This window comes from Sitodiplosis mosellana, unplaced genomic scaffold, assembly GCF_009176505.1.
Source record: "Sitodiplosis mosellana isolate CC-2019 unplaced genomic scaffold, AAFC_SMos_1.0 Smas_scaffold_6181, whole genome shotgun sequence".
Classification (NCBI taxonomy): domain Eukaryota; kingdom Metazoa; phylum Arthropoda; class Insecta; order Diptera; family Cecidomyiidae; genus Sitodiplosis; species Sitodiplosis mosellana.
In genome coordinates, this window is record NW_022601422.1 from 1,153 (window position 1) to 16,173 (window position 15,021).

General features: G+C 35.4%; 1 protein-coding gene and 1 long non-coding RNA gene across 5 annotated transcripts; one reads left to right on the forward strand and one right to left on the reverse strand.

Annotated features, from left to right (window-relative positions):
- Nucleotides 1-3,996: 3,996 nt before the first annotated feature.
- On the reverse strand, nt 3,997-13,975 carry LOC129576182 (nucleolar protein dao-5-like). Of its 4 annotated transcripts, XM_055460849.1 has the most exons (7): nt 13,550-13,975; nt 13,285-13,431; nt 12,873-13,007; nt 9,386-9,422; nt 7,896-9,281; nt 6,804-7,817; nt 3,997-5,520 (listed from the first exon to the last, which is right to left on the reverse strand). In XM_055460849.1, the coding sequence occupies exons 2-7, from the start codon at nt 13,402-13,404 to the stop codon at nt 5,054-5,056; spliced, it is 3,159 nt and encodes a 1,052-aa protein (XP_055316824.1). In that variant the 5' UTR covers nt 13,405-13,431; nt 13,550-13,975; the 3' UTR covers nt 3,997-5,053. The 4 variants fall into 4 exon arrangements, with proteins under 4 accessions (XP_055316824.1, XP_055316825.1, XP_055316827.1 ...); XM_055460850.1 differs by lacking the exons at nt 12,873-13,007; nt 13,285-13,431; nt 13,550-13,975 and adding exons at nt 9,692-9,799; nt 11,625-12,252; XM_055460852.1 differs by lacking the exons at nt 12,873-13,007; nt 13,285-13,431; nt 13,550-13,975 and adding an exon at nt 11,625-11,717.
- On the forward strand, nt 12,122-14,719 carry LOC129576186 (uncharacterized). The gene is made up of 3 exons (XR_008688869.1): nt 12,122-12,262; nt 12,327-14,321; nt 14,425-14,719. It is a non-coding gene; the product is annotated as an uncharacterized LOC129576186 (long non-coding RNA).
- The last annotated feature ends 302 nt before the right edge of the window (nt 14,720-15,021 follow it).

The following is a 15,021-nucleotide window of genomic DNA, read 5'->3' on the forward strand; positions in this document are numbered from 1 at the left end:
CGCAAAATAAGTAAAACATAAATGAAGATACGTTTTGTGTGTTTTTTTTATTTGTTTGCAAAGAAAAAAACAAAAAGCGTAATTGCTCTATAAATTGGCCTAGTACTTTGAACGTCACAACAGTGCCATTTATTATTGTTTTCTTGTCATGGAATTTAAGTCAGCAACACACTAGATGCATTTAGAATTTTGGTTTCATTTTGCGTTTTGATATACACGACCTGATCTAGGGGCTTCACGCGATTTTGCAGAACGCAAATAACTCTGAAAAAATAAAAATAATAGTGAATCAAACCTTCAACCGAAAATTTGAACCACTTTTGAAGGTTTTTGGTGGATAACGATGAATATTGGAAAAAAATTTGACGATACAATCTGCACAAATTTACTAGTATGCACGTCAATCTCAAATATCTATGTATATTTAATAATATTCATTAGACTGTAATGTCAAAAATGTTCCAATATTCACCGTTATCTACCAAAATCAATCAAATTTACGGTTGAAGGATTGATTCACTATTATTTTTATTTTTCATACGTATAAACGTAAATTTGGCATATCTATGTATATTCAGTAATATTAATTTGTCGTTCACGATGAATATTGTTGAATATACATTGATATTTCGGATTTACATGCATACCATTAAATTTCTAAGTTATTACTTGATGCGTGCGGATATAAAAGATGAAAAAAATGATTTTTCCCCCTAGACCTGATCATAACGCGATTCGAGAAAATAAAATACTAGCAATATTCAGTGAAAAAAAGGAGATATTCATAAATTTCGGTGGCAGCCGAAAGAGTTTCGGATTGTGTCAAAATGTCGATGAACCGAGAAATGAGACAAAGCCGAAGAGGTTACAGCAATTGTTATTTAGTTTTAAGTTTTTCATTTTCAATTCTCACATCGAGGAAATGAGCTGATTGATTTGCATTTGTTCCTACCGTCGCATCCTCCTCCATTTCCTCATCGTCCTCGTCCTTGAACCGCGAGCGCATCAATCCTGCTCTCTTCAACGTGTTACAAAACCAGAAAAGATGTGTATCCTTCAATGTGTTTAGAAACAAGAAACTTGAATTCTCCAACGTATTTTAAAAAGGAAACAAAAGAAAATAAGAGTGAGACGGAGATGTTTATGAATATTTCACCACCGTTTAAAATGGCAATAAAGTATAATGGCACACTTCAATTTTGCGAAGGTGTTAAATGCTCATCTCATTGTTTTTTTTTAGAAATTATTACCTTCCTCGTCGATATATTCCATTCCAATCGAAATAACAAAGAATCGAAACCAATAAATTCCAATTCCATACTCCATCCCATGTAAAAGTGAGTGTGCATCGAATGCCACACACACACACTCCTCCCAACTCTCATTCCTTGAGTGTATATATTTTTGATTCCAGAGTAATTTCCAGGCAACTTCCCTCAAGATGGCCGTTCGAAATCGTTTTTTCACACTAATTTTACGAAGAAAATCAATACCAACACAACCAGATCCAAGTCAACGCATTGTACTTAATAGCATGACAAAAGCAAACGAGAGATTAGAAAACAATAACAAAACATACAAATTAGATTGAAATTAGTCAAAAGAGTGAAACATACCAAAATTCTTGTGCTAACGCTTTCCATTGTTGATGAAAATACAAATAAATAACAAAAAAAACAATTCTATAAACTAATAATAATTATAATAATTATTTGAAGTGAGCAAAAAAAATTGTAATTTATTTAAACATAAATGTTGTCTTACAGAATAAGTTGAAAAAATGCAAGAGATATTTTTATGGCTGGTGTAGCGGTACATATAGAATATTTATCTTAATAATATGATATATACATATAATTGAAGAAATTTTACCAAACAAAAAATGAAACGCAAAACCATATAATTTATTTGGATATTAGATAAAAAAAACTGGCACCCGCACTCATACGCAATGGGCTAACTCATTTGAATCATTATTATCCAGACATATTTATTGAGATAGAAACAAAACGCTATTGGGATTGTTCTCCCCCCTTCTTTTCCGATTCCATATTTAGATTTAGGCTTTAGAATCTTTATATTTCGAATTATCTCCTCGATATACACAACATACATACATATATATATATATATCATTGGCATTTCGAGTTCCAACAGGAACCTATCAATTTTAATGCAGGCAAAAACAAACAATTTTACAAAACGATTCTTCATCCAATTTGAATTGTCGAAATAAAAAAAATCAAGAATGCAGGTCAAATCAATCAACCACCGCAAAAATTTTACTGGACACCCCGTTTTGATCGGAATCAATACACATTTTTTGACGAACATATCAATACAAATTGCAATATTTTCAGTCAATCGTTCAGTTTTTGAACAAAAACGTCTCCACGGAGAGAAAAAAACGGACTAATTTTCGTTCATAAAAAAGGAAGAAATAAAAATATCATGATCAATTTTCATTGGTTAAACAGAAAAATAACAGTCATTTTGACAAATTTAAAGAAGAACGCTTCGATTGAATTAAGTTGAACTTTTTTTTTCTTCGATAATAAAAAAAAATCCGTAATTTTTAAATTATTCTTATCAAACGACACCCTCTCAAAGTTATTACTCACATTTTCCGAAATTGTTTTTCGATAAAGAAATTTCATTCCAAACAAAAAGAAAAATTGCCATTCAATTGCGTTCAAATTTCTCGCCAGTATATTTTGCTGTAAGAAAAATGTTACTTAGAAATAGTCCTTAATTTTAGTCTTTTACATTTTTACCATGTTTTTTTTTCTAACTCTTTCGTTGAGAATTGTGTTAGGTATTTTTTTGTTGATCAATATTTTTCCGAAAAAATTCCATCATAAAAATTTATTTATTTGATATAATCGAATTGGAATGAACTGCACTTCCAATGCAATGCACTGATTTCATCAAATTATGTTTAGTTAGAGAGTTTGTTCTGTGCAGGAGATAAAAACAAAGTCAAAATGGAACCTAGTCAAATTATGTTTCGATACAAACAAAAAACAACAACAAAAAAACAAATCAATAAAATTAATTGTCTAGATTGATTAAATACAGAAAGAGAACGCATGTTGTTTACCTTAAATTGGGCGTATCGCTAGGTTGCAACAACCGGTGATTATAAATAATATAAACCGCATACATTTTACTGGTAAATAAACAAACGATTGGAAAAAAAAATCAACTAAATCATATATACAATACAGCAAAATGATATCAAGATGAACTAATTCTTCGATAAAATCAAACATACACAAATACAAGAAAACCAAACTGATTTGAACGAGTGAAAAATCGTGAAATAAAAATAAAGATCTAAATTTAGAAACAAAAACCATCTTATTGTTTAGCCAATTATATACACACACATACAATATGCGTTGTAACAAAGAAAAATGAAGATAAAAAACAATACAAATAAAAAAAACATAAATGTAGTAATGAGTCTGTTGTCTAGCTATATTCTACGTAGGGGCAAAAAAAAAATACACACACACAACAACAACACTGTAAATTTGATAAACAGCTGAAGATACATGATATAAAAACAGAGACAAAAAGGAAATTAATGAAAATGAAAACAATACTGAAGTAAATTGAAACATTCAATCAGATCAATAAAAATTCTATTGTATTTAATTTAAATGAAACGTGTTTTTTTTACTTTTAGTTTAAAAAAAAACGAAACGAGTTTTCTATCTTTCAGTTATTTTCCATTTCTTCCTGGCGGAATAGTCTTCCATTAACAGTAACAGCATTAACAAATCGAAATTCAAAATTCCTAACATGATCATAGACGCACTCACCTCGTGCTCACATTGTCAAATATTGCCGTCAAAATGTGGGGCCCGGCGTTTCTTCCTCCTCATTTTCACTTTTGATCTATTTTTCTCTGCCTCCCGCTCTCATCCGGGCAGATGGTACTATTTGCTGTAAGTGATCAACAACAATGAGTAACAACAAACAATGGAATCATTTACTTTTCAAAATTATTTTTTTTATTACAGACATTTTTCGGGAATATATTACCGCCGTGGATCAGCCCTTGAAATTCATCCCGCTCCAAACAGAACCATTATAATGGTTAACATAATTATTTCGGTCACATTGAAATTCAAATTCTCGTCGATGTGTGAATTTTAACGGCTAATCAAACGATCGGCAAATTATTATAGATTTCTCGATTTTAACTGTATACAACAACAAAAAAAAGATTATGTTTCATTCAGAGATTATAAAGTTGAAAAAAAGGATATTTTTTTATCGTTGATATCACCAAAAATTCACATTTCAGTTTCATCAGTTTCCGATTAGTTTGGAATTAAGGCATTGAACTTAATCGACATACATGTCTTAAACAACTAATGTTTATATTATTCCGTTCTCCTTAATAATTTGAGAGTATGAAAAATAGATTAGGTGGTCGTCATTCGTACGACATTTTATACTTATAAAAGTAAAACTGGCAAATCTTCATTCTTACACATGTATCCGAAAATAATTTTTGTCGACCAAAAAAAAGAGGACCGATTGTGCGGCGCCAAAATAATTGGTGCATTACATATCTGAATTGGTCGTATGCGAATATATAAATTGCTTACAAACTTAATATTCGTCTTTAGTTTCTTTTCGTTTTCGTTTTCGTCATATTTCGACCTGGATGGAGGCCTCTGGTTTTCCAAATGAAAACATTTACAACAAAGTTGTATAATTGACATTTGATTATAATGTTTTGCTTTTTTTCATTGTGTTTAAAACCAATTTAACGACGGGATATGATGATTTGTGGGTTTGTGTGTTGGTTTTATTTCCCTTTCGTTGAACACGTTTATGACTATGAATAATATTCTTGCTTTTGTTTTGTATTTCGCTTGAACTTTCGGACATTGATTTGAAAAAGATTGCTTCGTTCCAGTTTTGTTCCTCCTTCGATTATCGCCGTCAGAAAGAAAAATCGATTTTTTCCTTCGCAATGAAAATCAGATTGATTTTCCGTGTGTTTTATTTGATTCATTTCGTCGAAAAATTAAATTTATCCGATTCGGTTGCCGTACACCCGTTTCAATTCCGCAAAAAATTGATTTTGCTGTGGTTTTGGTAGAATTTTCTCAAACAATGCCAATGTTTCATTGGTCGGTTGAATATCTTTCAAATGATTGAGCATTTGCAACCAGACATTGTCTTTTAGCAATGATTGTTGCACTTCTTGTTTTCGTTTCATCGTTAAATTATCATATTGGAGCCGCTGTTGTTCAAGGGTTAAAATCAATTCGGCATAATCTTTACCCACGCGCGATAGTGATACCGAAATTGAAATATTTGCATCGTCACTAAGCTGGGACGGCGCGGGTGCTAGTGGACGTAACGGTGTGGTCTTGGTACGTGGACGTTGTTTTGTTGATGTGACTTGATTGTTGTTTAAATGATTCTCCGTCGAATTGGGACTGTCCATCCGTGGATTTGGACTTGCCTGTGATGGTTGAGCTGCATTCATCGCACCTGTAAATACACATACACCCATAAATCAATGAAAATGAGAAACCATTTGATTTGGAAGCAAAAATAAAAATAAACACAAACACGCATATGAGAAGGATAGGGAAATTACTAAGCAATTACTTGAAAACGATCGAAATATATCCAAAAAGTAGTTGTTAAACCAATCGTCAAATTATTGATCTAAATTATAGAATTCCCATGTGAATAATTAAAATTGGAAAATAGTTCCACGTGCTTTAGTTTTTACTTCAAAACACTTAATAACACTTATTGTTTCTCCTTCAAGCTCCCCCCATACATACATACATAATACATAATAGCCTGTAACCCTTCGAAAACACAATGTTCAACCGTGTTGACTCAACACATACTAAATGAACGTAACATACTAAATGAAATTCAAACGAAAACTGATAAGCAACAATAGCAACAGCTAAACTGGCTTAAAAGCCGAATTTAATCAGGAATGAAAATTTACTTCCTAGGAAATGACGTAATGTGATAAGATGATGACTCAGCAAACACAAACACAACACATAGACAGCAACAGCGTCTAACACTACTAGTTATCAAAAAAATCGTCAAGAGGGCGCCAACAGTTCCCCATTGGAATGTCCATAAGAAAGCGCGCTCTCTACGACAAATTTCGCCATTTTCCAACAAAATGCACGTAACATAACGTTCTATACGCTGTTGATATACAGTTATCAGCTCTAATAAACAACAAAGAGTGTTATTTTTTGTTTTGATTTTTTTCTTTCGATTTCCCAATTGCGATAAATGTACTAACTATAGAATTCTTTAGAAATCACCTTTATGAAAATCACTCGGAGAGAGAAATAGGAAGGAAATGAAATTTTTGTATAACATTCCTTAGACTTAACCAACCAAAACCATTTGCATCTTATAGGGACAGAAATCCTAAATGGGTATGTAATTGAAAGCAAAATTCCGAAAATTTCATTTTTTCGGTGAAAATTTGTTTGTTTTTCGTTCGTGTCTGTTCATGCAAATCAAATAATGAAAGCAATTAGAAGAAGCAAAAGAAGCAGCAGTTGAAGGAGGAAAAGTTAAGGAAACAGATGGATGATTTGGTGAAAGTGAGAAAATGAGTGTGTGAGAGAGGGAATAATGAACCAAAATACGCTTAATTTCGAAGGAATAACAGATGATTGTGTCCTTTTTTTTGAATCGATGAATCGTATGAGTGAATTGATCGAAAGAGAAGCGAAATGAAATGATAGTAATGAAGATATGAAGATGGAACACGGCGGTCTACATACGTGAATTGAGGTCATCGGGGGTTAGAACTTTTAGTGTGGTCGTTGGTAGCTTTGGAGTTTTTGCCTGCGGCTGCGGTTGTGGCTGTGCTGGTGCCGGTGGTACATGATGCACCTTTGTCATGTATGGTAGTGGTAGATATTGTACAGCATTGAGACGCATCTTGTTTGTCGTTTCGGGTGCTTTAGCGGCCGTGCTATTTGTGTACGAATGATCCAAAGCGGTCACTTTTGATAACGCAGAAGGACTGTTGGTTTTTGCCGGTGGATTATTATCACAAACTGATTGGCGACGCATCGACGAGAGGCGACCAGCGGCCGAGTATTCATTCTGTGATGTATGCATCGACATGGCTCGGAGTCGCATTGGCACACGTGCTGGCAAGGATAATAGCTGTGGTAGCATCGGTCCACCAGTAGCATTTGCTACTGGGCTTGCTACTGCTTGACTTGCATTTGGTGGGGCTAGACTTATTGCAATCACTGGTTGTACCACTGGCACTTGTGGTGGATTTAGACGAGTCGGTGTTTTTATGGGAATCGATGAGTTATGTGCTGTCGTTGAACTGTTTTGAATTGGCGATTGTAATGGCGGTTGAACCGTTGGCACATTGGATGAAGCTCGATTCGATCCATTTTCAACCGGTTTCGATTGATTCATTCCGATTTCTGTTTGTTTGGCTGGCGTTGTCTCATTCAAACCGTGCGATTTTCGACCATTTTCATTAGCCAGGCCAATGGTATTTCCCTTACGCTGATTTATATTCTTGATGATTGTGGCCAATTTCTGCTTGGTCAATACATCAGCGATCGGCACCGATTTTATATTATTGTATATCGGCTTGTCCGTTTCGAAATTTCGCAGAGAAAATGGTTTCTCTTTTAGTGTTTCATCGATCCAATTCAATGCAGCCGTTTGATTTCCAGCTATAGTGAACTCTTCACTCACATCACAGCTCGTGTTTTTCGGTTTGCTGGGCGTCTTTTTGGCTTTTGACTTCTTTGTGACGGGCTTATCTAAGGTAGGAAGGAAAAAAGAGAAAAAAAACGTTTTGAAAAATTGGAATTTTGGCCAAGCAAAAACATGACATTTACCATCGTTTCCGTCTTCATTTGCCGCTTTAGCCGCTCCCGGTGCTTTATCCGCTAGAATTTCACCATTTTTATCGGTCAATTTCTGGGTATCTTTCGTTGTGACCTCAGATGCCACCGCTGCTGTTTCGTCTGATTGCGGTTCGGAACGATTTGCGACTTCAGGTCCATCCAAATACCTCTCACGCTGCTTAGACTTTGGTCCTGGTTTCTTTCTGGCAACACTATCAGCAGCCGTCACTGGACGTAGGCTTCTTTGTATTTCGTCAATTTTGCGCGGCGTCAGTCGATCGAGATCAACCTTAACTTTGAGCAAATGTGTCAGATACTCTTTGGGTATTTCGTTGCTCAAAAAAAGACATGATATCATGTGCTTGTGAATGCTATCCGCAATATTGTTATTGTCAATGGTTTCTTTGCATTTGATGCAACGTCCGCGTTTGTGGATTTTTGCATGGAAATTCAGCTCATTTCGGCTGTTGAGTATCGCTGAACAGTTGTCACATTTGAGTGGAGATGATTGTGAAAAGAACTGAGTTATTAATGGTGTTGACGGGCCTTTAGATTTCTTATCACGATTTTTCGGCGTTGATTTATTCGCTGGTCCCAACACGGCCGTTGATTTACCGGGCGTCAATAAAGTTGTCGATGCTGCTGTCGTCGTTTTTGTTGTTGTAGTAGTAGAAGATGGGGTCGATTTGCCCGGCGCGGTTGAATTTTTGCGATTTGATGTGACGGGTGTCGATTTGGCATGATTCGAACTGTGTTTCGATTGTTTTGGTGTCGATTCAATAGGCCGTGTAACTGGCTCCGGAATCGATTTTGATGGCGCTTGTTTCTCTGGCACACCGTCGCTGAAACGTATTCTCTTCGCTTTGTTCGGTGCCGTTTCGTTGACTATTTCCGCTGACGATCGATTTCGATTTGAATCGGTTTCCGACACTCGTTCCGTCATCGCTGACAATCGTCGTTTTGTCGGTTTGGCTGGCTTCGGTGAGCTTATCTGTTCCACCAACATCGTTTGTCGGCGAATTCTTATGCGTGACGCAATCGGTACCGCTTCACCATTGTTGTCATCTGCATGCGACAGCGATGGAACACATCGCTCAATTTCCCATAGGTCATTTCGATCTTTGCTTCGGCTACCACTTCGACCATTACTTCGACGTTCGCGATCCCGTTCTTTTTCCCGATCCAGATCTTTGTCACGCCCACGTTCCGTTTCTTGTTGCTCTCGTACTGGTACCGATACCGTTTCAGCTTCAATAATTTCAGCACTATCTGGACTCGGTGCAGCTTCAGTCATTGTGTCATCCAAATCATCCTCCTCCTCTTCTTCTTCTTGTTTATCAACAGCGTTTACATTTTGTACATTATCCGGCGGTTTCTCTGTAAATAGAATATGTTTGGAGAAGAAAACAATGTACGTCGTTATGTTTACCCATAATAGTAAAAACATTGTTTGACAATAACGAAAAGCAACACAATCTCACCCGTGTCAGGCTGTGGTTCGATTTTCATGTGACTCATCTAAAAAGAAATGTGAGAATTATAAACAAATCATATGAATCATTGAACATTCACAGGCAATAAAAGTCACATTTCAAGATATAAATTCCGCATATATGTATTTGAAAATGAACTGTATATCGAAAGAAATCAAGAGCAAAATAAGAAAAGATAAAGAGAATAAGAGAAAGACACAGACACGGTGTCAATATGAAAAAAACAACAACAAATAAAACAGTGTAAAGCGAGGGATTTGTGATAAGATGACAAACGCACCCTGTATCAATTACCTGCCGAAAATCGGTCAGCCATTTCTTTTTGAAAAATTGAATTTTCATCATTGCATGTGGCCTACGATGATGCAAATGTATCGATAGCAATCCACTGATGTGGAACAACTAGGCGACCGAAATGGATCGCAATCAAAATGTAATAGTCGTTGAAAGCACGAGTACGAGCGAGTATTGTTCATTCAAACCAATTTAATTGAATTATAAGCAACAGCAATAGCAGCAGCAGCAACAGCGTGAGTTAATATGCGGGATGACAAATAATAATATTTTAATTTTATTTCTTCGTTGCGTTTTTTCTTCTTCTTCTTATTATTATTATTATTTTCTCTTCTTTCGTGTGTTTTTACGTTATGGTCGTAAGTCTGGTCTGTCTATTATTTGTTCTATTGTCACTTTTGCAAATTGTGCAAGAGGAGACTGACAGAATGCATGTTCTTTTCGATTTCGTTTGTGTGTGCGTGAGTGTTTTTTTTTGAAAAAAAATTCTTCCGCCGTTGTTTATATTAACTGATATAGTGAACGTTATTTGCATGTACCGAGAGTAAGCTTAGTACGTTTCAATTAAAACCAAAAAAAGAAATCGGAGCTTCAAACGCGCGGCGTTGTGAATTACATTTTTTACTCTGTATTTTAAATATGTGCACAATGTTCTGAGAACTGTCGATCGATTCAGGCGATAGTTAATCGTCAACGTTTTTCCGTTTTTTTCTTATTTCTGTTCTGTGTTTTCTCCTTCTCTCACTTTCGACCATTTTTAAGTTTATGTATGTTTATTACTTCGTATTTGTTACTCGTACTCTTTTCTCTCTGTCTCTCTCTCCCGTTTTTCAAATCCCGAGTGGAAAAAACAACGTTTGCACGATAAAATGATGCCGTGAAAATAAAACACGAGCAACTGACTTTATTCATTTATATATCGCATGTGCAAATGGAAAGATGTGACTTGATGCCGAAATACGCAATTATTGTTTGTTTTGTTTTGTTTAATTTTATTCGTTTTTTTTCTGTGATGACTACTTCTTCTTATTATTTTAATTCGTCGTTGTGTGAACTTTATACTCTTGTTGTTGTGTTGTGTCGTTGTGTGTTTTTGTCTTCTTGTGTCTCTGTTCAACCGAATGGCAAATTTCAATATATATATATATATATATATATATATATGTGTGTATGTGTATCATGTGCGTTCGACCCGACAGAGCAGGGCTTTCCTCTGCTAGTGACTCTGTTTCATCAATCCAAAATTCATAATTATTTTTCAGTGACAGCAGAACACATTGTAATCGGTTTTTGGGTAATTGAAATTATCGATAGGCTTCAACATTCGAACGATGCCTTTGGGTCTCAATCGTCATCAGAACATGTGTTTTACCGTCTTGCATACTTCTGTTCAATGACTTTGATACAAACGTTAATGAAGAAGATGAAGTGAATAAAAATACACACAAATTGTGTCGTTTGGTTCGTTGTTTGTTATCAATACACGATGGATAATCATCGATCGAGTATTTGATCCACTATCGAAGAAAAACTGTACGCAGAACACACATTGCACATTCGGACTTATTTAATATAATTTTATTTCCTTTTTTTTCTTTGCTTTGGTTGGTCGTCTTTGTTTTTCACTTGCACCATTTTAACACACAAACTTTGATCAGCCCGAATGCATACACACTCTCTATATATACACAAATGATCATCGACAGAGAGCGAGCGAGCGAGCGAGCGAGAGAAAATCGCAATGTGGCCGATAGTGTAATTACAATCTCAAAATTTCTACATTAACCGTTCGACTGAAACTGATTCAAAGCGCAGAACCAACGAAAGTAAAGAGAAAAAAAACCGATGACTCAGAAACGGTTGACATGGAATTTTGTGATAATTTCGACAACACTCATCTAGAATTTTTTTTCCCATATATATGTGTACATACCAATATTCAAAGTGTGCCTGGCCGTATGTAAAAACCACCCTAAACACGCGTTACTCCGGCCAATGTATGCGATACACGCACATCACTTGCGCAGAGCCTTATCTGTTCCATATTTCTCGTCTTGTACTATTTTTCACGCTTTCTGTCTCTCTATTTACTTTGTGTACGCTTCACACATTCCTTCATATTTTTTATCGCTTTTTTTGGGAGTGTTTTTTTCTCTGTTGCTGTTATTGCTACTACTGCTTCTTCTTTTTCATTTCTGTTTTTACACAAAACAAAAATTGTACTGTTGATATCAACATTCTGCGCTAGCACATATGCCTGTTCGGTATTGTGCACTGAGAACTGCCTCTGTACAGTGAAACATTGACAATTGTTGCCAGTCACTTTACAGACGGCGACTGTAAATGTGGCACTCTCTCGGGATCGCATTGTAAACCAAAAACAAAAACGAATTACGGATAATTCTAACGTGTGCACTGCAATGAACGCAATTGCAACATTTTTTTCACATTTAACGACGATCACATTCATTTTACGGTCGAAATGTGCGAATTATGTAGACGGAACCATCCGGACAGAACCGTTCACACACAAACCGATGGATGGATGGCTGACTAGACAATTTCATACTGGTATAGTGTTATCTTGTCAAAGCTAATTTTTTTTTCTCGCTATTTTCTCTGTTTCTTCTTCTAGTTAAAAACGGTCCTAGGTCACCCATTGTTTTGTTTTCCGGGCCATAAAAGATAAATCCATTTTTATTCATCGTAAAGAGAAACAGAAAGAAAAAATTGTGTCGGCCAAATGTATAAAAATGCCTTTGTTCAAAAGTGACATTGAAATCAGTTGCATATATGATTTTTTTTTATGAAGAAATTCTATTTTTCGCCAGAATTTCTGCTTTACAGCACGTTTTTAAATGCTTGTATCTCGCCGTAACGATTTTTTCGTCATTGTTTTTTTACCTTTGACTTTAAATTTTCTTCTTTGTTTTTAGACTTTTCGTAATTTGATCGCGTGTAGTATTTGTGGTGGGCAGCAACTTTTGCACGTCTCATCAATAATTACACAATGAACACACATCATGTTGCCACACAGTGACAATGAATGGTTGGGGCGTCGACAAAGGCTACTGCGACAGCGATATACTGACGGAAATACGATAAACACGGGATACAGACGAAAACGGCGACCCTCTGTTCATCACACTGTTTCGCAAATGCAATGGAATAAAATAATTACCTGTTCGGCGAATTGGATGCGGTCGGCCAACAATTTTTGTCCTGCATCAACCACTTTTTTGTGCCAACAAAATGCTTGCACACTGTTGGTGCATTCGCCACATAATAGTTTTGTGAATTTGTCTGTGCTTTTAATCTGAAACATAGACCAAACAAACAACAACAAAATCAATGAATTTTTCCACAAATAAACATGCATACAATGAATGAACGACAGATAATCATTTTAAAAACGATACAACTGAAAATTCAACACCAACAATTGTAGCAATCCATCCATTCATCAACACAAACTGTTGATTCAAATCAAAATGCTATAACGCAATCATTTCGGTTGTCATGCAACCAACGATGATGACAGAAGAAAAATATAAGCTACATTGACTTGAACAAACACTAAGTTTATGGCTTACCTCAACATTGTAAAAATCCTTTATTGCTTCGAGCAGAATGGGAGCGGTGGTGATATCGTTTTCGCCCGTTTTTTTAAAACACAAACGACACGATGTGCTCAAGTCCGGAAAAATCATCATGCAAAATTTCGGACGATAGCCTCTTTACTAAAACAAAAAAAAAAATCAGAAATATCGACAACAACAAATTTCGTTGGAACACACGATTCATTGACAATCAAACTCAAAATGGAAAATGCAATTGGATTATTCGTGTTATACGTACCCCCAGCAACGGATGTTTGAATCCGTGAATTGAATACCGTGGAAGCAACAATTGAGAAAGAGTTTGATGGTTAATTTATGCTGAATTACACGCTGGATGCATTTAAAAGATGTACGAAAAACCGTTCGATTTTCGTGGTCATTTAAAAAAATGGCTACTAATTGTCAAACACACAAACGTTCTTGTTGTTTGTTGGTCGTTTATTTTCTCTTATTCTTCTTTTTCTGTGTCTGTCTCTGTTCTTATATTCTGATTCAATGCGATCAGTGTCTCGCTGCTTCGTATTACGATGCACTTCTCCACTACACACTCTCTTAGCAACACTTTGGTATATATGCTTTTGTGTGTTTTGTTATGCTTTGAATTTTGACAGAAGTGTACGCATTATTATTCTGTTCGCGCCTTTACCAAAAATCACACCCTATTGACACGCCATCTTTTGGATTTTCAACGCAATCATCTCACTGATCTCACTGCGTAACAAACAGCATTCCATCGAACTTAACTATTTTTGGAATTTATTCACATTACCAACAGATATATTTTTATTGCAGACCAATCTCACTCGCGTTCAGGTTACACCCTCTGTCTCTTCAATAAATAAACGCATGCTGCTACGGCGAGCGATGATAATTTAAATATTGATTGATATTGGATTGATTACGTGAAATAGATGATTTCGTTTCTATTGCGTATCATTTTATTGTGATGATGAAATAAAACCGGCCTTGAACGACGCACCGGAATTTTGAACGCATGAACGTTGAACAAAGTATGCAATGAAAAAAAGGTCTTGATATTATGATTTCAATTTTTTTAATGAGTTTTTTATCGCGTTTTTGACGTTCTTCACTATCTTTACACTATCTTTCAAGATTATTCTTGGTTTTCTTTGAATGAAAAGAGGTAGAGCTACAGAAATCTGAAGAGATCGAAAATAATCCGAACTTGAGATAAATACATTGTTAAAAACATATTTTTTGAACGAAAAAAAATGAGTTCAACGATAAATTTTGACGATAATGTTTTTTTTTTATAATAAACTGTGAAAACGGATTTTCGACAGTAGAATAAATATATGAATGAGTAAAGAAATGGAATTTTATTTTATCGTATTAGGGCTTCATTTGACTTGCAGTATCTAATAAAATGTTGATAAGCTATCCGAAACCAGAATCTTTGAATTTTCGAGAAAAAAAACGTCTTTGAATTGATTTCAACTAGATTATAGACAGACTATCTGAGGAAATTCACCGAAAAACATTTGTGCTGAAGCGTTGAAACGTTTGTTTCAATGCTTAATGCTTGAATTCATTTGTGTTAATGCATTTTCAAAATGACGATTTTGCTCGGAGTCAACGTCCGAATATACTCCTTAGTTGAATTGCGTTCAATTTAAAATCCGGCTTCTGCGATGTGCGTTTGAGTGAATATCTGTCATGTAATCGGAGGCTAAATTTAAACGTCCCACT